We start from the raw sequence: 21,900 nt of genomic DNA, 5'->3' as shown, positions 1-21,900 counted from the left end.
CATCTCTTACTCCTTTTGTACAACGCACGAGGAAGAATTACAACCAGTTTTAACAGAAACCTGCCATCCCCCTGTGACAAGCACTGTGGTAATGGCAAATATTTTTATTTTTGGAAAGCTTCATCTCTGAAGATGTGTAGGAGGGCCAACAACAATATAAATAGAAAATCTTATAAAAGCAGAGCCAAAAGCAACACAGACCAATAAATAAATCTGTTAAAAATTCGGTGTGAAAGTAACATAATTTCTGTACAACATGCAAAGGCACAAATCTTTGCATGAGCAGCTGAAGGAGTGGTTTGTGAAATCTCCAAATGTTTCCAAAGTCACTCTCAGTTTTGCAAACATTCTCCCTCTAATTTAAGTTATTGTTTTTCCAAGAGAATTTGAATTTAAAACATGGGTTTCTTAGCTAAATATAAGTCCATTGTGCACAAGGAATTAAAATCTCCTTTAAAAACAATTGTTATTTTACATGCCAACGGTTACACAATCTCAAAGAGTGTGAATCCTTCTGCGTGGTTTCACTCAGTGAAAAGACTCTTTTGACAATCAAGAAAATCAGATAAGGATCAGGTCTGAAAACCTCTGGGTTTGATTCTATATTCTGCTTGAATTCTTTCACAATTAGAGGCTAAAAGTTATGAGGAGCTTGAGAATAGATTTAAAACTTTTGGAGAATATGCTGCTTTTTTATGTTTACCCTTCTCTCTGGACAGAGATTTCTGTGCCCAGTGGAACAAGCTTTGGGGAGAAACACAAGAAGCCTGGGCTGGTGCACAAGAAATTCAGATTAAACCCCATTGCAAAGGAACTGGAAATCAACTGGTCTGCTTCCAGCAGGCAGCCTACAACTGCTTTCACATTTGTTTTAAGCAACCACAAGCCCTCCCAGCCGCCAAGAGCAGCAGTTCAACATTTCCTGCACCACTGCTCTCACTGCTGCCCCCACACATCTCCTCTCCCGTGTCAGCACAGCATCCATCCCTCCAGCACATGGCAAACAGCTTTCCCAGCCTCCTCACGCAGCAGCTGCTCTGCTCCCGTGGTCGTGACTCCTCGTTTTCACATCCCACATCCCAGTTCAGCTTTATTTAAGCACAGTTTACATCCTTTTTCCGCCTTACATTTATCTACACTGAAGCTCACCCTCCAACTCTGTGTGACTGCGACTGACTCTCTTCAGAGGGGTCTTTCTGGAGCTTCTCAGCACTGGCACGACAGTCCAGGAGGACCTGAATTGTTTCAGTTAATCTTGGAGCAACCAGCAGAGGTGTTTTCTTCTAGGAATGTCCTTGCACATATGGAATATTCTTTTCTGGCTTTTCTTCCCAGGCTGAAACTCTTGTGGCCACCTAGAAGCTGACAGATATATTGCTGCTCGGTTTTGTAGGAGGACTGTTGTGATGAATCCTTTCATATTACTCACTAACATATGCTTTTAATAGCAAATTGTAACAAAGGTTCCTACATCCTTCCCTTGGCGAGGCAGACAGTGACACACTGCCACTAATCTCAGATTTATCACATGTCCAGCTCAAGAACACATTTCAAAGGGCCATATTAATTGACCACAAGATTTTGAGCTTTTTTCCTGTTTCTCCTCTCGTTTTGCCTGTTCTTACAAAACTTACGTGAGACTAAAGCAGCCTGGGAAAGAAATTTCCCGGAAAAGATTTTTGTTTTTTTTAGTGCTTTAGTGTTTTAAGTCTCCGGAAGCCAATTTACACTGGAAGAGTTGAAACCCATTCCCACAGGAGCCATGTCCCCAAAGACACATGATCTGGAGGCTCCCTCCCAGGACCATGAGCTGCGTGGGCCTCCAGACTTTTTTTCCACCTCTTCCTCAGCTGACTGTCATGATGGTCACAGCAACAACACCCTGTGCTTGCACAAATAGTGCTGCACAAGTGGTTTTTAGGGGGGAAACAGAACCTTAGAGAAGTGACATGTTCATAAATCTTCAGATTCTTGTGCTGATTTCACTGGACTGCTCTGCCCTGGAGCTGGAGTTTTCTAAGGGCAGTTCACATCCTCTTGGTGTTGGTGTGGAAACTGAGGTCATGGCAGTCCCCAGAGCTTTGGGATGATTTCCCATCCTCTCGTTGTATCTCACACCCCCCCCTTGCCCTCCAGACCCTGCTGGGGAGGGCTCAGGCGTGTGCTGGGGATGAGGGCAGTGGTGTGGAAGCAGCTGGGCACAGAGAGGCTGTTTGGTGTCTCCAGCCTCTCCACAGCGAGCCCAGCCTACTCCTGCCTGCCAGGAGTGTGCAGAGCACAGGGAAAACCTGCACCTTCAGCTCTCCAGGGGCTGTGGGTGGATTATCTCTGTTCATATCCACGTGTCCCACACAGCCGGACAGTCCATGGCTCAGCAATCTCTGCAGCTCTGCCTCTCCTGCTTCTTCAGTCCCCTTCAGAGAAGTCTTTCAAAGATTAAATGCTCCAGTTACATTTCTGTTCTTTAATTTCCATCTGGTTTATATCTGCAGTTTTGCTTTATCTGGGTCATTCCCTCCCCAGTGCTCTTCCCTTTTTCTTCCCTGCCCGTTATCCCTGGGAGCTGAGAGCTGATTGTAGCTGCTGTACAGTTACAGGCTCTCATCCCCACAGCCCTCACAGCCCCAGCTGTCCTAAAACTATGCTCACTTTTCCTGTAGAAGTCATTCTTTCTTCACTCCCTCTGTCTGGCTCGCCCTTCCTCAGCTCCCCAAGGCTGTCACCAGCCCTAAATTTCCTTTTCCATGTTTGGAGAGGCTGCAGTGTCCCAACCCAATGCTGACCCATGTTCCAGAGGGCCATTAGGACCAACAACACGTATAAACCAGCAGATCAAATGTATCTTGGAGGACACACATGTCAGCTGGGATTTGGGAATAACCCCCAGCTGCCTAAAAACTCGGGGGGGTGTAGGGGGGAAATGTGTTTGTTTTCCTGAAGAGGAGTGTCCCATCAGCGCTCCAAAGGGGCCCAAAGCAGGACACAATAGGACAGGGAGAACAACAGAGCGGGGTTGGAGCCCATTGAAAACGCAAAGGAACCGGACAGGCAGAACCGGGTTATTCAGGGTGGGATTAGAGCAGAGCACGGGGTGACCGTATCGTGACGGCTGGAAAACACAAGAATCTCGTGGTAGCAGAGAGCCAAGGGACAGCAGCACATCAAACAGGCCGTGGGGAGGGAGGCAGCGCGGGGAGAGCCGGGGATGGAGGCTCAGGCTCCCCGTGCCCGGCTCCAGGAATGTCCCGGTTCCCCTCGTGATTGGCTGCGGGATGGAGGAGTCAGTTTTCACGGGGGCTGATCAGAAAGTTCCCTTTTGCTTTCCAAAGTCTCTGTCTGAGCGGAGCCATCGGGAAGAGGAGGCCGGGCGCTCTCACATTCCTGGAGAAAACTGCTCCGAGGAGATGAGAAGGCTCCTCTCCCCAAGGATACACGGCCAGGAACAGGCGCCGAGGGGCCGCTTTCCTTCTTTTCTCCCCCGGGCCGAGCGCAGCAGCTCTCATTCCTGGCATGCGGCTCATCCCTCAGGATACCATGTCCCAGTATTCCACTAACTTCCTCCTGCTGCCCATCCCGGAGTACCCCGTGGGTGACCTTGTGCCCAACAAGATCATCAAGCTCGTGGTGCTGGGCGGCAGCAGCGTCGGCAAGACAGGTAAGAACTCAGGTGTGTTCCCTGCTTTTCCTGCCAGCGGGAATTCCCAGCTCCTCTGCACCTCATGCAAACCCAGCACCGCAGAATTTGGTGCATCTCGAACATTTGGAGTTATTATTTTTTAAAGTGAAGTGGCTTTGCTGTCGGGGGCTGTGAGCAGCAGAGGCTGAGAAGGGAGGGGCAGAGCTGGGAGTTTTGTGCTCGCAGATGATTCTACCTGGCCTTGTGTAAATTATTGAACCGTGTCTAAATTTCCACCCCCCAAAATGGCACCAGTGGCTCTTATCCCCCTGCTGTATTATGCTATTTTATGCTCTGCAGACAAACAGCAGCATACAAGAGGTGTCTTTCTGGATTATTCTCCAAAGGAGTGGGAAAGAGGGTAAAATGAGCATTTTTGCTTTTGAATATATGGTTCATGATGTCAGAAATTATTAAGACCAGATCTGATTGATGACATCTGAGGTTCCACAGGATTCAGTAAAATACTTCATTGGACTGGCTTTGAAGCAGCCACATTTCCCTGTTATTTTTAAGTAGTTTGTTGAAGATCATTGCACAGGCAATTTCATCTAAAGGGGCTAAAAGGGTGACCACTGTGAAAAAAAATGATTGTTTTAAATGAAATCTATGATAAGAGTTGTTTGCAGAATAAACCGTTTTATTTAGCCAGTAATTAAGTGGTTTTGCAAGGTCCTAGGAATCTACTACAGGAAAGCACTACAGGAATATAAGTTACTGTTCCCATGATGGGATTTTAAGTGTTCTAAATTATCAAGAAAAAGGAAAATGTTCTAATGTAAAAGCAGCACAGGTTAAGGGGAATAAGAAGGCCCGGGGTGCTGCAGGAGACACAAGTGTGCAGAGCACATGCAGTTTGTTTGCTGGGTGTGATCTGGTCTCACTCCTGGGTTTCAGGAGGGTTTTTAAGACCAGGAAGAACCATCCCATCCATCCCCCTCCCTTCTCGTATGACACAGGACACAAATGTGGTATTTGGACTAGTTGCAGTCCACTGGCTTGTTAGTCCTTTTCTACATTATTTCAGAGCAAAGCACAGATTGTTTTACCTCCAGTCACAAGGAGCCAACCTCTGTGTCCCACCCTGAACAGCCACACTGAACCAAGGGCTCACTTCCAACACAAGCTGTGAAAAGCTCTGGATCAGGTATCACAGCCTGGCCCCAGATCTTCCTCTGTGAGTGTTGAGAGAAGTATTTGCAGAGTAACATGTGAGCAGTCCAGAGATTAACTTGGTTTCATATGAGACTAATTCTTCCAGGAAGATGCTACATGTGTTCTGCACAGATTGCTTTTGGTTCCCATTAAGGGCCCATGTTTTTGTCATTGTTTTGCAGCCCTGGTTGTGCGTTTTCTCACCAAGAGATTTATTGGGGACTATGAAGCCAACACTGGTGAGTTTGCTCTCTCCAGCAGGACTGCAGATAGTTTGAAAATAAATCTGCTCTCTGTAGTGACTGGTGCACATTACAGGAAAGCCAGGCGGTGTTAGATGTCCATAAGGTGCATATTTTCAGTTCATAGCCTGGAGCTATGAAAGCAATAAATCAACGGCTCATTATTTATGACCCCTTCAGCTATTTTTTTTCCTACTCGATGGAAAAGGATCAGAGTAAAAGGTTTGCTTGGGCACATACCTATACTAAAACACAGACTCAAGGAACAACTAAACCGTGGAAACCCAACGCTGCTCTCCCTGGAACCCCGGGGAAGCCAAAGCAATTCCAAAGGGTGTAAAATGCAGCTCAGGGGGTTTTCTGTGCATTCCCTTTTTTCAGAGGCTGTTATGACCAGGGAGACTTTCAAACTGAAGTCTTCTTTCCCTCAGATAAGCAAAGTGACCATTCATTCCTTGTTTAATGCTGGCACCTCAGAGGGTATGTTCCTGTTTCATTCACAGCCTCTGTTCCAAGGAATGCTGACTGATTTGGCTGGTTTTGTAGGATGGGTCACGTCCCCTGTGCTCATTCCTACTGGCACATCCAGCTCACAGTGTTTGGGTGAAGGCGGACAGGATTCCAAGCAGCGATTGGTTCACTTTGGAGGTGCCTGCAGAACTCAGGATGAGGAGCAGGAAAGAGGGAGCAGTACACGACACCTTTGATCTCTGCCTGTCTGATGAAATACAATGTGAAAGCTCCTCCTGACAGCTCCCCCTCGCTGACCCCGGGTAACCCTGATGCTTGGCTGCACTGGTTCTCTTCCTGTTCCGTCAGCCCTTCCCGGGGAGGTTGTACATCAAGTCAGACTCGAGCTGTGCAGTGGATTCCTGCCAGAGCCATTGCTGGGAACCACATGCTTTCCTCATTAAGCTCCCAGGCCAACGGCCATGCTGGAGAAGAGCTAAATGTGCCAGAAAGAAGAAACAGGTGGCAGTGGATTTGGGATCACTCAGCCGTGTTCTCCTTCCTCTGGAGAACCTGCTCTTTGGTCACAATGGGAATAACATGTTGGCTGCTCATGGTTCCCATAAAACAGTGCCATCTTTTCAGCTTAATATCTGACCTGTTTAAAAAGCCCAAAATGAATCCCACAAGGGCTAGATTCCCTTACAGTCCGTATTAAAACACTTTGCATTCAGGTGCTAAATTCCCTTGTATTGTAAATGTTTCTATGGGCTCGGATTCTTTGCCACTGGAATAAACCCACTTGTTTCCTTGAAACCAAGATGATTTTCAGAAGCATTATTGTCACTGGCTGACCTCCCTGTTAATCTGAACTGCTGCCTCTCCAGCAGCTGGGGTTCCTCTGTGTTGGAGCTGCAGCACATTGTTCTAGAGGCAGCAGTGACTATTGTATTTGGAGCAGACAGAAGGGCTGTACACCCCAGCTGTGCAGAAAGCACTTCTTCACATATCCACGTGACTTGTGTTAAGTTCTAAAGAAAAATCATGATGACATCAACCTCTGAAGTTGTTCTTGTCACAACCACAGATATTTCAGAAGATCAAGATTTAGATTTTCATTGTCACTTAACTCCCACTCCAGTAACAAAATAAGTTTCGGGCCAGACTAGTGATGGTTTTATTAGAGCTAGATCAGTCCTGGATGGTCTGAACTGGCACTTGGCCCTGAACATGTGTCATCCAGATTAACCAGAGGTCAGGTTCAAGGCATCCAGTCTTTGGGGATTTCAACCAAACTCTGCTAAAATCATGCAAATCCCAAAGAGTATCTGAGTGGTTTGGATACAGTCACTCACTGTCCCAAACTAGAATGCTTTTCTTTTTTAAAGACATCCAGAAAAATGCAGTAGGAAACAGCTCACTCCTCTTACAGACAACATCTAGATATCTTGGTTTGAGATGGAATATAAATGCAGTTCACATTTTATAAAGTGAATAATAGGGGGTGAAACCTGACTGGGATTTATGCCCCCACTTGGAGTATTTCAGTACAAAGAGCCTCTTTCCCAGCCCCCATCCTGGCTGTCCATCCAAAACATCCCCCCCAGTAAATACCCCCCACCACTGAGCCAACAACAACCACTGCCAGGCCGTTCCCTTCCCCATGGGCAGCTACATATCCCACAAAATTCTACCTTCCAACAGTTCCCTTTTGCCTTTCTGTGCTCTTTTCTCCTCCAGTCCCGGACTCACCATCTTCCTTTCCCTCCAGGTGCTCTGTATTCCAGGAAGTTCACCATAGATGGGGAGCAGATCTCTCTGCAGGTGCAGGACACTCCCTTTGTCTCACTGGAGGTAAAACATCTGCTCAGTGCTTTTCCACACAGTTGTTGTCTCATGGTTGCTCCATCTCTAAGTGACTCCACCTAGCAGCAGGAAAATACCTTGGCCTAAACCCAGGACTCGTGGGGGTACCTTAAGCCCCACCTAATAGCCCTAGAGTGGTTAAATCAGGTGCCTTTAAGAGTAAGTCAAAATTAACCCATATCTGTTTCAAACACATTAGTGCATCCCGAGATTAAACAGCAGGAAAATCATAATCTTGGGAAATCATAACTCCTTGGTTGTTTTATTTCCTGTCAAATGGTTTCTGTCCCCACATGGCAGAAAACTCACCTGCCCAGAGGCCCAGCTGGCTCAGGTCAGACCTTGTTACACACATAAGTCTCTCCTATATAGAAAAGTTTCCCTTTCCAAGGGGAGAGGCCTCACAGCAGTTGTCATTTCCAGTGCTTTTTCACTTGCTTTGTTTTTAATTAATTCCTTATTTTTAAGGTGTTGGCATTTATCTACACCACTCTATCAGTGTTTTAGATATTCTGTTGGACTCAAGGATCTTAGAGGTCTTTTCCAACATTAATAATTCTATGATATTCTAGATTTCATATTTCACTAGGAACCCGTTTCTAGAAATGTTTTTCCAAGCAGGATTAAAGATTAAGATGCCTTTCCTGAAGACCTGCTTCACACACAGAACAGGAGGATGAAAATAGGGTCAAAGCAGCAGGAAATGCAGTGAAATTTGGTTTTACATGAGTAGTGGAAACCTTACGAGAGCAATAATTCCTATAGAATAGCTGAGATGTCATGATAAAATCAGGTCTTCTCTTTCCACCATGAAGCCTAAACTTCTAGGTGTGGCCTTAACCTCAGTCTAAACTTAGACTTGGCCAAACACGTCTGGATGGGAACAGCACCTTCTCTCCTCCTCTTTCAGGCCACCCTGGACAGCTCTGTACACTTGTTTGACCCGCCCAGCCCCAGGGGTGCATTTCTGGGCTGGAGAATGCTCCAGCCTGGGTTTGCAGGACGGGACAAGCAAAGCTCCCCCAGCCTCAGTTCCCATTTCCAGCTTCTCCCATGACTGGAAGCAGATTAAGTGGAAAGCTTTGATGAGGTTCCACACTCTGCTGCCTCCGGGGGACACAGAGGGAAGAGAGGAGCCCTCATTTGCACTGGACACTAAAAAGCAAACAAAAGCTGCTATGGAAGTGCTCCAGATATTCAAGTGGGACTTCCCAGCACACAGGCCCTTTGGCAGCTTGCTAAGGCAGGACCTGCAAAAAGGAGCTGTGGGTGGGGATTAGGCACAACTGGTGCTGCCTAATGAGCCCTTCACACAGGGAATCCCCTCTCCCTTCTATCCTAGGGAGAAAAGAGGGAGTGGAATGATTTAATTCCCTCTTTCAGACCACATATATGTTATTTTCTAGTTCTCTTCTAATTAAAGCTGTGCCTATAGTTCAGTGACTCTACCCAGAACTCCACAAAATTCCATCTTGCCAACAGCTGAGGTTCCTCAGACACGATTTTAACTTAGTTAGGAAGGAGTTTCACTTTCTTTGTCCCAGTCAAAGGTCTCACTGTCCCAACAGTTCCCACAGACACCTGTATCTTATAAAAGCCTGTGTCTGTGTGCATCAAATGGTGCATCTGAAATAATTGAAGGCACTGTTCCCTAACAGGACTGGTTAAGACTGAGAATAGGTTGAGGTTTTTGTTAAAATCCTTAGGGAAAAGAGTTTCTTGCACTCTGCAGGCCGAGTACAGTGTTCCAGGAGGAAGTCATGTGGAATCCCTCGGGATTCAAGCCACCAGAAATGTTAATGTTTAAGAAAGAAACAGAAGCAAGCAGATAACTGGCTTTGTTGGGTGATTCATTGCTGGTCTATACACGGCAAACGGCTGTGTGTGCTTCAAAACCCATTCTGGAGCAGAGATTTCCATTTAAAAAGTAGCCCATTAGCCTTTGATTTTCCCGAATAAAGCATTCCGCTGGGGACTCTGCATCCCTCTCCCTCCCGGGTGGGCCCTGCTGGGGTAACTGAGCATTTCTGCTCATTAGGGCTCCCTGAGCGTTCACCTTCTCCAAACGCATTTCCAAGCGCTTGCCAGCGCAATTAGCGCTTTTTATTTGTGGCGTGAAAGGAGTTCGGGGGTGAAAAGAGGCTTCCAGGCCGTGGAGGGTGGTTAATTATCCCCACCCTGGAGACAGCCCAGGCACCAACAGCGCAAATTGCCCTTCTTCCCACAGCCTGCTCCGGCCCGGCCGGGCTGCACCTCATTGACCTCCCGGCAGGGCTGCCAGGAGGGTCCTGCCCTCCGCGGGCAGCTCTGCTGGGCTCGGGGGCTCGGGGGGAGTGAGGAGGTGTTTGTTACACGGTTTCACAGGATTTACCTCGCTGAGCTGGCAAGGGCAGGGAACGGCAAGGTGTGATGAGCCGGTGTCTCTGTGGGCAATCCTGAAATATTCCCAAAGAGCAGTTTGTTGGCAGAACTCCTGATGGAAGTTGTAAGGCTAATTTATACTCTGAGCCTTCAGAAATTCTGCTTCCTTCTTCCCACAGAACTTGTCAGTAGTTCTTTTTTTACTGTCATGAAAGAACTGATTATTTTTACTCCTTCTTTTCTACCTCTGCTTCCTGAAGTTGGGCTTTATAATCCATATTTAGGTGCCTAAATAAAAGTGATCTCTTTGGGGTGATTGCTGAGCACATGCAAATTCTGTTAAAATGAGTGTGAATGGCAGATATTTATTTTGTAGATAATGGAGCATATGCTCTAATAGTTGATGAAAATTTCTCGAGTGGAATTTAGCAACAATAATAAAAGTTCAAGCTCTGTATTTATGGTGTTGAACTCACCCCAAAATACCCCTAATTCCTACCAGGTTCATCAAGAGCCGAATACAGATTATTCTTGGTGCCTTGTTGGATATGAAAGCAATGCCAGAGTTCCAGAAATCCTATAATATTGACAGGAATGTCAGTCCTTACACACCCAGCAGGCCGGCAGTGGCTGCAGCAGGGATCTCCCTGGGTGGGTCACAGCCAGCAGGGATAACAAAGGGCAGAGGATTAGCTGGAAATAGCTTCATCTTGAAAAGTGAGCTGATCTGTTTTCAAGCCCTGCAGTGTCTCATTCAGCTTTATGTTCCCAGTGCTGGGCATTGTTGTGGCTCTGTGAGTAGGATGGGGATGGGCTGAGCAAATGTGTGACCAACAGAAAATAATATGAACCCGTCGCTGCTCTGCAAACCAGCAGGGAGATTTCACCTCCTTTCCAGTTCCTGGGATTGGTTCTTCATAAAAAATTGCTTTTTCAAGTGCCTTTGACTGTCTGGAGACGGGCAAGGCCGGAAAACCCCTCAGGCTTCACCAGACAGAGTTAGTGAGAACCTCTGTCCATGGAGACTGAATAAAGGATTGGAAAACACCCTAAAATACACCTTGAGGGACAACTGTGTGCCAAGTCTGCTGAATTTTATAATGCCCTTTGTGTGCCCAGGACAGTTTTATCCACAAAATCAGCGTGAGTTTCTGATGGGTTTGGTACCGTGGAACACAGAGCAAACTTTCCAACAGCAGTATTTTGGCTGTTCTCTTCTTTTCAACCAATTTGCTCTGACCCCTCTCCACTCCACCTTACTGCTGGCCTGCAGTATGTTCACAGAATTGTGAGAAATATCTCTTAATTAAACTTTCAAAGACGGCCAAATAACGTGAAAGAAAGACCTTTAATTTCAGCGCGCTGGGCGACTCAACCTCGTGACCAGGTCCGAGCACACCTGGCTGGGAGGGGACAACCTTTTTGATTTACGGAACTTCCCCCTCGCACCTGCTCCCCTCTTCCTCAAAAGGCAATCCTTCCTCTTCCTCAAAAGGCAATCCTTGCCTTTTGGTGCGGTTCATTGCTTGTTCCCATCCACCTGTCAGGTTGTTTCCCTGCCCCTGGCCGCACGGGCCCCTGGCAGTGACCCGATGGGTCTCACTGCCTTACATGCTTTCCAATTCACCTTCCTACTAGACCAGCAAGCAAAACAGTGAGTCAGCAGTAGTAACAGTGACCAGAACCACCAGAACAATCAGAACAGCAAACAAGGCAGTAAGCAGCAGTCAGTAACAGTGACCAGAACAACATGCAACCCACCAGCTCCTGACCACAAAATGGCTCTTCAATCTCCCCAAATAACCTCCAGGTATCTCAACATGAGGTAACCACGGAAATCCCTGCTTGTAATAAAACCATCTTATTTATTTTTCACAGAATCACAGAATTACAGAATCATTGAGGTTGGAAAAGGCTCTGAGACCATCGAGTCCATCCTGTGCCCCATCCCCACCTTGTCCCCCAGCTCGGAGCAACATCCAGTCCTTCCTTGGACACCTCCAGGGATGGGGACTCCACCACCTCCCTGGGCAGTGCCTGCCAATGCCTGACCACCCTTTCTGTGAAGAAATTCCTCCTGATGTCCAACCTGACCCTCCCCTGGCACAGCCCGAGGCCGTTTCCCCTTGTTCTGTCCCTCGTTCCCTGGGAGCAGAGCCCAACCCCCCCCCCGACTCCCTCCTCCTGTCAGGGAATTGCAGAGCCAGAGGGTCCCCCCTGAGCCTCCTTTTCTCCACGCTGAGCCCCCTGGCCCGGTGTGACTGGGGTGCCCCCTGTCCCTGGTATGTTGGGAGAAGTTTCTGCCGGTGCAACGACCAACAGCCTCCCCCCAACCCCACGCTCCAGTCCCGCGGCACCTCCGTGGCTCTCCCTGCTCCCTGTTTTCCTAACATCCCCCTCTTGCTTTGGCGCAGGACGACACCGACAGCATCTGCTGCCAGGAGCAGATAAACCGCTCCATCTACTGGGCCGACGGCTTCGTGTTCGTGTACTCCATCACCGACTACGAGAGCTACCGCGTGCTGCGCCCGCTGCACCAGCACATCCGCAGGATCCACCCCAACGCCAACATCCCCCTGCTGCTCGTGGCCAACAAGGGCGACCTGCTGCGGGCCAGGCAGGTGTCCTCCAAGGAGGGGCTGCAGCTGGCCGGGGAGCTGGGGGGCACTTACCACGAGGTGTCGGCCCGGGAGAACTGCGAGGGTGTGCACGAGGCCTTCCAGCAGCTGTGCCAGGAGCTCAGCAGGATCATCGGCAGCTGCAACGGAGAGAAGCGCCGCGGCCTCCACCTCGTCCGGCCCAAGTCCCCCAACATGCAGGACCTGAAGAGACGCTTGAAACAGGCCCTGACCTCCAAAGGGAAATCTGCCACCGCGCTCTGAGGGAGCCACAGCAATTGTTTTCCCCAGAAAGGCAACGAGCTGTAACAATTTAGGTTGTGTGAGAGGCTCTTCCACTTGGTCTTCACATCTTCCTATAAAGTCTGAGCTGGTTCTGCAAAGGAACCTACAGAACTTGCTGGGTCTGCAGAGGAACTCGCAGAATTTGGTCTTTGAGACAAGAATTTGCAAACTGCGGTTTTTAAAAATAGGTTTTGTTCCCAGTTATTTCCATTTTGAAAGGGACATAGTCAAATGGTTTAGTCTTCAAAAGTGGATTTCATTAATAAAAGTAATTAAATCCTGCTTCTCTTGGGGATGGTGGTGTTCCCAACCACAGGCAATGAACTGCAGCAGGGCACGAGGAGAACGACGTGAGCTGTATTGAGCAAGCAAAAGGTACCAGATTTGTTTGGTCACAAGAGTGGAAAATAAAGGCAAAAAGTCAATGAAGAGCATAAATAGCAAAAAGTAGTAACTGAAAGGTTTTAAATGGTGGTTTAGAAAGTGTTCTTAGAAACTTAGGGAGAGATTTGTTCAAATGCAAGCTTCAGCCTTACAGGGTCTCTTCAAAGGGAGCTTTTATATCACTATTTTTCCAGGTTATTTTTCTTTAAAAGCATGTTGACTGTTTCTGAAAGTGATTATTTGGGCAAAATAGGTCCTTGGAGCAGCATTTTGTAGGCAGTTTCTCACACTTCTCATTCTTTTGAAGGTTTCCTACATGGGAACAAGAGAGGGACAAATAGATTGGAGTGGTTTAAAATCTGCCCAAAACCAGACTGTATTGATCAAGAGCAAGGAGGTCACCCAAAACTACTGAACTTTTTTTTCCCAAGCTAGTTAGACTTCAAGTTCAAGATGCTGTTTTAAAGAAACAAGGCCTTCATGTGAAGTATGTTTAAATTATATATATATATATAGTTTTGGGGGCTTTTTTGAAGATGAAAATGTTTTATGACGCCTGAAATTTTTGGCTTCGTGAATTCCTGATTTTGTTGTTTTCCTGAAGACCAGACCTCCCTGGGTACCTCACAGAGCATCCAGATCATATTAACACACACTTCAGTGGCAGTGCCTCAGTTGTGTCCCAGCATTCCAAGGATTTGAAGCTGTATCCCATGAGCTGCCCTGGTTTATGGGTCCAGTAACAACAACATGAACTTCCATAATTCTGTTCTCAGTGAGAGGGGTTGGACCAGGTAAAATTCATGATGCAACAACCCTTCCTTCAAACAGGCCCATGTGAGCAACTCACAGGACCATGAAATGAAGCTCAATGATTTATACTCAGAGCCACAGAAGGGAACCCCCAGGTTTGATGGATATACAAAAACACTCCCAGCTGCAGTTTCAGCTGGAAATACTGATCTAAATCAACCTTCTACTCATCCTGAGCAGCACAAATGTAAATTGAATCTGATGAGGATTTGTGGAGCCCAGGACTTGAAAATGTATTTTGTATTTGTTGTGTCCCCACATTAGACAACTCTGCTCACCTGGATTGCCTTTATCTAGAGCTCACTTTCTGGTTTATTTATTGTTCTCCACAGCTGGGCATTGAGAATGTCTTGTGTTCTGATTAATTTTAAATTCTTTTATTCCCACAAATGACCTGCACCTGTTTTTAAATTCTGTTTCAAGTGGTGGTAGGAGGAGAAAAGGAAAGTTCAATCACCCAGATGGGGTCTCCAAGGATGTCAGGGGATTTCTACTTTGGCTAATGGTTAATTAACAGTCTGATGTTTGAGCAGTGTCATTAGTCATCACAGGCACTTCAGAATGGTATTTATGGCACAGAATTTCAATGTTTTAAGTTACTGATAGCACAGCTCAAATATTGAGTCTAAAGATTCAATAGCTCAAATGTTGAACCCAAAGATTCAATATCATGAAACAGAGCAGTTTGTCAGAGACATACAAACCAAAGCATTTTTCTATTGGAAAAATGATCACCAATTTTGAATGGCAATTAAGTATTTTGCCATCCCAGGGCTGTATAACAAGGGCTAAATGTGCTGAAGACAATTTGCTGGCATTTGTTTTCATAAAAGCCTAAGAGGTTTTGGTGCTCCAGCCTGTGAGATTTGTTTGTAACTCACTCCTTCAGCTCTGATCCTTTCTTATTTGGGAAGAAAGTTCATCCAATTTCAAACCTGTCAAAGTTTTATTTTCATTAGTGATTATTAAAACCATGCAAGGTCTTTCCTGAGTAGTGGATAAAATGGCTCCTATATGTCTCACATCTTTAAATATTCCTTGTTTACACTAGAATAAAATATATTGGTTTCCCTTCTTGCAATCTCAGACACCCTGCTTTGGAAGCACACACAAATATTCCTTACATAAGTAAGTATTCCCACACTCCTGTGGGGAAAAATGCTACATTTTAGCTAAAGCAAAAAAATATTGAAACACTTAAGTCTTCTCTTAAATACTAACATGTGGCAAACATTTAGTCTGCTACAGAAACTTCCGTGTTTCCTTTGTTTGACCAGCAATACAAATCCTGGAGTGGCTTTGACACTGGTTCTAAGCCAGGGTGTACCATCTCCAGAAGGCAATAAAGCTCAGTATTTATTTTGGGGGGCAGTACTTGAGCCCCAGAACATCCCTGTGCCACTGAAGGCAATGGCAGCAGGAAAAGCAGGGAGAAAAGAATGCTATGGAATGAAGTGCCTAAAAATAATCATGTAAAAGATCAAAGTTTAGTCATGTAGAACCTGATCCTGAATTAGAAACTTCAGGCTGCCAGGGAAAAACATGTATTCACTGAAGGTTTAAATTAACCCGAGAGAGAGAGAAGGTACTTGACATAAAGTCAAAAGAGGAAAGGAAAAACAGATTTGGGAGTGTGGGGTGTTTTTCAGATATCAAAGAAAATTCTCTTCTCAGTTACATTGATTCAGTCCAGATTAACCCCACTGGCAGCAAGAGCTAGAGAATTTCTTTTTTTAAATTTTTTTCCTCCATCCATCATCATTCTCCTGAGCACTTCAAACCTTCAGCACCATCTGGTTTTCAGGATGCTTTACAGCTGGGTTTGCTTGGGCACAAAGCAGCCGAGTGACTTGCCCCAAGGTTACACAGCTGAGCAAGCACTTGAGAGGAGCTCAAACCCTGTGTCCTTTGTAATTAATTCTCAACCCTTTACAGCAGCTGCCAGGCCATGCACCTCCCTCCAGGTATGCACAGAGCCTTGTGTTACCCAAGGATGTAATTAAAAACTGGGAGAAGTGACGGAAAGGACAGGCTGTGGTAGGACCTGGCTGAGCTGAAGGCTGGCACTGAGCAGTTACAGCAACCCTGGGAGTTACTGAGGGGATTTGGAAAGGGTTATTTTCTGCCCTGTCGCTGACAGTTGCATTTCTCACACGTTTCCAGTGGTTCCCCACGGAAATACAGTGGGACCTGGGAGATGGGAAAGTCAGGCTCTATTCTTAACTTTTGCTGTGACTTGCCTGCTGCTCTTGGCCAGATCTCTTCACTGGAGTCACTGTGTCCGTAGGTGAGGGGAAGGGTATGGACACGTCTGTCACACCCTCAGCACCCACAGGAGAGGGTCAGCCATGAGAAAGAAAGGAATTGCCCACACTGCAGCAGGGAGAGACGAAATATTGACAGCAGAAGTCACATCTCACTTCTGCATTCCTTAAACACTGAGCTGTCTGGATCCCACTTTTACACTGAAGCAGAGGTTCAGAACAGAAGATTCAGACCCTGATTTCAGGGACCAGCTCAGACAGGAATGTTTGTATTCAGGGCACCTGGCTGCTCCCAGCATTGGTGTCAGGTGTACAAATGAAGAGGAAAGAGTGACTTCCTGAGGCATCAAAAGGAATCTGGGCTGTACCAGGAATCCCCTTGTTTTCCGAGGCGAACTGGAAGGTTGCCAGCTGATTGTTTCTGCTGGATTTCTCTCTGCCCCCTGGTAAGGTAGATTTTGAGTGAGGGTCCCCCTGACCGTGGCAGAGCTGTTTGCAGGGCCAGCACAGGCCCTGGAGCAGCAGAACACAACGGCACACTTGCTAACTTTGAGCTGTTGGTGCATTCTCAGAGTGCTCTGAGCTGGGCCTGTCTCCTCTGGGGCCAGCACAGGAAAACCGTGTCATTAAAGTTACAAAAGATCTCCAGTTTCACTTCAGAAGCCTCAATATCAGGGACAATGGGGCTAGAGAAGATGATCCAATCTATCAGTAGTGGAGACAAAGCAAGGCTCTTCCTTTGGTAATTCCCCCCACCTTGTTCTCACTGGCTCTGCCCTCTTTGTCCCTCTCCATTCATGCCTTTGTTCTCATTTAACTTAGCAACCAAAAACTTCCTCAATTCTTCTTCCTTTGGTTTAGAAACAGATTTTTTGCTGGTTAGTTTCAAATTTATTTCCCAATATTTGAACTCCAAACATGGTTTGTAGAGAAAGAAAAGTGTCTACTTAGTCTTTTGACCTTATTTACGCAAAGCATTTTACAGCACAGCTAAATGAAGTCAGTACAACTCTGCATTTAGACAAACTCTTGAATTCCTGGCCATTTCTCCCCAGTGCTCCCACTGGCTTAGCCCAATGTTTCCTTCCCTTGTTTTGTGCTTGATATTGAGCTCATTAATATGGTCATTGCTCACTTAAACCTGCTCAGTTCTTAAGTTTTGCTGCTCCCTCTGAAATCCCTTTGGTTCAGCCAAGCAGGTTCTCTTCTCTAAGCAGCTGTGCAAGTGGTAGATGAGCTCAGGACAGCTGGGGATTTTCTGCTTTGTCAGATTTTTGCCCATTATTGAAGATTGGAAAGCATGGAAAGCACAGCAGCAAACCCAGTTCTAGTCTCCCTTCATCTGTCAGCCTCCTTTGAAGCAATAACTTCATCCATCATGAAGTGGACAAAGTTCATCCTAAATGATGGTGCTTCAGTTTTTCCTGCAGATGGAAAACCACCAAATATGAAGCAGAGAGATGAGCTGATGGGCTCTGTAAACCCTGGGACCCAATTCATTCAGGAGCTGTCATACCAATCTCCTTTTCTTTAGAAGATACATTTTTTACATTTTCCTTCTTATCCAAATGGGTTTCAAGTCTCAGGCTCTGGATCTCGTCACAGAGACACTTCCAGTCTCCTCAGGCAGGTCAGGGGGAAGCTGCACATTTTCTGAAGATGATGCCTTGTGCTGTTATTATGGATGATTGTGGAGACCGTTCCTAAGGACGTTTTTCTTCTCTCTGGGCAGTCATGCAGAACACTCACAATCAGTAACCAGTCATTTTGAAAAGATATTAGGGGTTTTTTTGCTGAATCTGGAGACACACTGTACCTTCTCTGCTGGTTACAAAGCTCACCAGATAAGCAGAGGTTGGGCTTTTTCTGGGCTTTGAACTCTCACAAAGAGGGTTGAATTATGTCACTTTTGACTGGGATCCAGGTTTCCAGATGCTTGCAGGAGCCACCACTCCTCACAGTGTTCTGCACTGCATTTCACTTCAAAGCTCAGTATTGTCCTGTGCCATGAGGAAAAAGCGGAACTATTTTGGAATATCCCACTGAAGTGCAACAGCCTCTTCTCTTGCCTGCCTCTCTTTGGTGAAGATCGTGGTTTTACATTTGCTGGGGATTGAAACTCATACTCGCACTCTCTGAGCAAAGGGCTTTGACCAGATTGCCCAGAGAAGCTGTGGCTGCCCCAGCCCTGGAAGTGTCCAAGGCCAGGCTGGACGGGGCTTGGAGCAACCTGGGCTAGTGGGAGGTGTCCCTGCCCGTGGCAGGGGGTGGGATGAGATGCTCTTTAATGTCCCTTCCAACCCAAACCAGTCTGGGGTTCTATGAGTTTGAATGAGCAAGAGTCTTTGTTTCATTTTGATTTCACTCTTTACCCAGCAGAACAAGGTACACTGTGCACACCTCAGCAGCTCTGGGGCTGTCAGCAAAGAGCAGGGGGAGGAATAAAATCTTTAAATTATGTTGCTGTGTGCATTTGATTTTTGATAAGAGAGATTGAGCCTCCCTCAAGCCCTGGGAAAGGTAACAGGCTGGTGGCAGTGCTGGACATAGAGACAGTGGTGATGGCAGTTCTGCCTCAACAGTCTGTGCTCCCATCCCTCGGTCTGGGAATGCTGGGGGAGGTCAACACTTGTGAGAACCTCCCCAATGCACAGAAAATGGTTACTGGGAAACCATGGGCTCTCTGGGCCTGAATCAAAATGTTGTTTCTGTTGACTCCTCATCTGGAGCTGCTCTGCTGACATGGAAAAGCAGAGCCCAGGCCTTGGAGGGCCATGGGGTGTTTCCCATCTCCATCCTTCAGAGCAGTGGGGAAACCCCACGGCCTGAGCACCTCCTGGCCCACATGGGTCCCCCAGGGCAGAGTCACTCCTGCTCCTGCAGGCCTGCAGTGGGATGGCTGGTCTCAGTGCACATGCTGGGACAGCTCCAGCAGGGAATGGAGGGTTGGAGTCGCCACTCTCAGCCACCCTTTCAGCTGCCAAGACCACCTATGAAGTCCAGAGTCCAAGAGCCAGCCCCAAATAGCAAATATCTCTGAGCAGTGCTCATCAGTCAGTGCTGGAGAGCAGGAACTGGCCCTCAGGAGAGCCACGATCTGCCAAAAGAGCAGCTTTTAGAACCCAGAATACATGTTTGTGTCAGGGCTGTGAAGTGATACATTTTCTATGTAAGTGCTATTCTGCTGGTGTTATTTAAAGAAAGCAAGAGGTTTTGTTTGTAAATCCTGCCTGCTAAGCATTGAGTCCTCATTTTATCTATTTCTGTAGTTTTAATTTCAGCCATTTGCACTTATGAACCTCAAACTGGGGAGTGAAGTGAAACACATGGAGCCAGAGGTTCATCTCTTTGTACTTTTGGCAGTGCACATTTTCCCCACACTGCAAATATGTCTCAGCACTGGAAGACCCAAGGATTGGGAGTAGGGCTGAGGGCAAATGTTCAGTTTACAAAGCCCAGACACCCCTGAACCCCTGTAAGAGCCCCTGGTAAGACAAGGACATACATCCAAAAACCATCAATGCTCGCCACCGATTTCCATGTGGTTTGCCAGGAGTTTGTAGCCAAGGCATCACAGGATGAGGGGAGAAGGCTGTCAAAGGGTTAAATGTTTCCTGCCTTTAATCTGGAATCACGTAATGTGGAATGAATGTTTCAGCTCAAACTGTTTCCTCACTCTGACAGTTCCATGGTGTGAGGTCAAAGTGTGGGAGAGATGGGAGAGGGGGAGTGTGGATGGTGAGCTGGTGAAGCCAGAGGAGCACAGGGACACCCAGGGAAATGGGAAGGATGGTTTCCCAGGCACCTCAGCCCAGCTGGGATGGCCCTGGTGGAGCCATGGGCACAGGGTGTGTGGCTTTAAGGACTTCCTGCCTCTCCTCTCCCAGGAGTTCCTGCTCTGCTCTGGGCACAGTTCCCACGCTACAGGAGTTTCTCACAGTGTCCCTGCCCAGACACAAAGTCCCTCAGTCCTTCCTGCACCCTGCAAGCTCAGGAGCTGGGACCCCTTTGGGGGTACTCATTGTGTTTGTTTTTCCTTCCTGTGTGGATCTTTTCCTGTGCTCCCAGGTCTGTTCTGTTCCTCCAAAGGGCTCCACTCAGCACAGCCAACTTCAGTTTGCAGCCTCATCAGATTTCCAATTCATTGGATTTTTCAGACCAACCTGATCTCACATCATTTCTTACACAAAGAAAGGGCTTGCTTTGGTTTCATTTGCAGGACCAAACCCTCATTCATGGCTCTCACCATGTCCAAACATATTTCTACATCTCAGGGCATCACATTTATCTCTTTCCACGTAGTTTTCACCTTCTCTGCCATGGGCAAAATTTCCATCTGGGGAATTTTTGCTGATTTAATGTTTTGCCAATCAACATAAACTTCTAATCATTGATACAGGGATTCAGAAAAAAAGAGAGCATAAACAGTTACACAAACACTTAATTAAATGCATTAGACCACTGCCTCTTAAGCCAGGCACAACAGCCTCGACCTCCCTGGCTTACTCAGTCCACCCTAATTCCTTGTTTCTCTCCCTAAAACACATCAGAGCAAGGGCACCACGTGCTCCTTTGGGGGCTGGTGTTTTGGCATGTGGTGGGGTGTCACAGGCACATGGCAGCACTGAGTGCACATCAAGGCAATAAACCCTACAATTTATGCCCCACAGCCCCCTCCCAAGGGGCAGAGACCAGGACATCCCCCTCCCCAAAGGATGGCAGGAACACAGAGAGGTTTGAGAGCTCAGCCTACTGCTGAGAATAGTAAATTCTGCATCTTCCCACCAAATTATAACAAATGTCTGAAGGGAATCAGCTGACAAATCCTCTTGCTCAACACCACTTGTCCCTAAGCTGCAGGAAAAAAACAAACTCCTTTCATGGCAGGAAATCCTCAGGCCAGTTTGTCACCAGGATTCAGAAAGATTTAAATAACAGAGCTGCTAACACTGGATTTGGAGTGGTGAATGATACAGCCAGACAGGCTGGGCAGGGAGCATTTCTGGGGGCTCAGAGGTACAAATCCTATTTTTAAGGCAAACGTGGCTCCTAAAGCTTTCAGGATAAAGCTCCTTGAGGAGGGTTCTAGAAATCTTTTTAGGAGTTCTATGTTTCTTATGAGTTAGGAAAAGGTCAAACTCCTGCCCACAGCTCCAAACATTTTATTTCTAAAACGGGCCATATGAAAGTTCCCTGGGTCAGACCCACCAGTTTTCAGCCTTTGAGCAGAACTTAAAGATCCTAGTTTGTGTCTCTTTATATTTGATATCTCTCTGTATTTTGGAACATCCTTTGTTGGATACTACCAGTTCCTCTGGCCCCATATCTTCACATTCCCTTTCTCTGGGGCTTGTTTTCCTGCCAGTGCCAGACCAAGCAATCCAAGGGAACAGGAGCACTCGGTGGTGCTCAGGTTGTCCCACCCTTGTGCTTCAGTTCCCATAGAATTCAAATATTTCCTTCCCCTGTGAAGTGTTGTGAGATCTATTGATCAGAGTCCCTGTGTGCAAGGCAGGTGTCCCTGTTTTCAATATTCAATTGCTGCTCTCCTGTGTGGAGAAGAGCTGATAGTTTGTTATTAATAGAGCAGGAAGTGGGGATTAGGCTTTGCTCTCTAATTACAAACAAAAGCTACAAGAGCTCTGTAGCTTCTCATTAAACCTAAGAATGAGCAACTGTTCTGAGGAAAGTGAATCCCAGAAGCAGAAACCCAGATTGATGTGTCTCAGGGAGCTGGGCTTGGCAGCCTGCCTCCTCCTCACCTTGGGAGTGTTCTCCAAGGGGCA

At 46.9% G+C, this 21,900-nt stretch overlaps 1 protein-coding gene and 1 long non-coding RNA gene across 7 annotated transcripts in view; one reads left to right on the top strand and one right to left on the bottom strand.

Annotated features, from left to right (window-relative positions):
• Positions 1-89: 89 nt before the first annotated feature.
• The window catches only part of LOC135421616 (uncharacterized), a 45,038-nt gene continuing 23,227 nt past the window's right edge, over positions 90-21,900 (bottom strand). For all 5 annotated transcript variants that reach the window (XR_010434123.1, XR_010434121.1, XR_010434122.1 and 2 more), the window contains 2 exons: positions 12,423-13,349; positions 90-7,448 (listed from right to left, as the gene is read on the bottom strand). This is a non-coding gene — a long non-coding RNA (uncharacterized LOC135421616). The remainder of the gene's footprint in view (positions 7,449-12,422; positions 13,350-21,900) is intronic.
• Positions 3,511-14,841, top strand: LOC135421615 (ras-like protein family member 11A-like). Of its 2 annotated transcripts, XM_064670216.1 has the most exons (4): positions 3,511-3,655; positions 5,014-5,070; positions 7,295-7,377; positions 12,165-14,841. In XM_064670216.1, the coding sequence occupies exons 1-4, from the start codon at positions 3,511-3,513 to the stop codon at positions 12,630-12,632; spliced, it is 753 nt and encodes a 250-aa protein (XP_064526286.1). In that variant the 3' UTR covers positions 12,633-14,841. The 2 variants fall into 2 exon arrangements, with proteins under 2 accessions (XP_064526286.1, XP_064526285.1); XM_064670215.1 differs by lacking the exons at positions 3,511-3,655; positions 5,014-5,070 and having other exon boundaries at positions 6,943-7,377.

Source organism: Pseudopipra pipra, chromosome 13 (assembly GCF_036250125.1).
Source record: "Pseudopipra pipra isolate bDixPip1 chromosome 13, bDixPip1.hap1, whole genome shotgun sequence".
Lineage (NCBI taxonomy): Eukaryota > Metazoa > Chordata > Aves > Passeriformes > Pipridae > Pseudopipra > Pseudopipra pipra.
The sequence above is the reverse complement of the archived record's forward strand: the minus strand, read 5'-3'. Positions and strand labels throughout refer to the sequence as shown.

Excerpts from the sequence above, each read along its gene's own strand:
- LOC135421615 (XM_064670215.1), top strand. The coding sequence starts at position 7,048 with ATGCCCCCACTTGGAGTATTTCAGTACAAAGAGCCTCTTTCCCAGCCC. Across the intron at positions 7,378-12,164 it reads CTCCCTTTGTCTCACTGGAG|GACGACACCGACAGCATCTG; the intron begins GTAAAACATCTG and ends GCTTTGGCGCAG.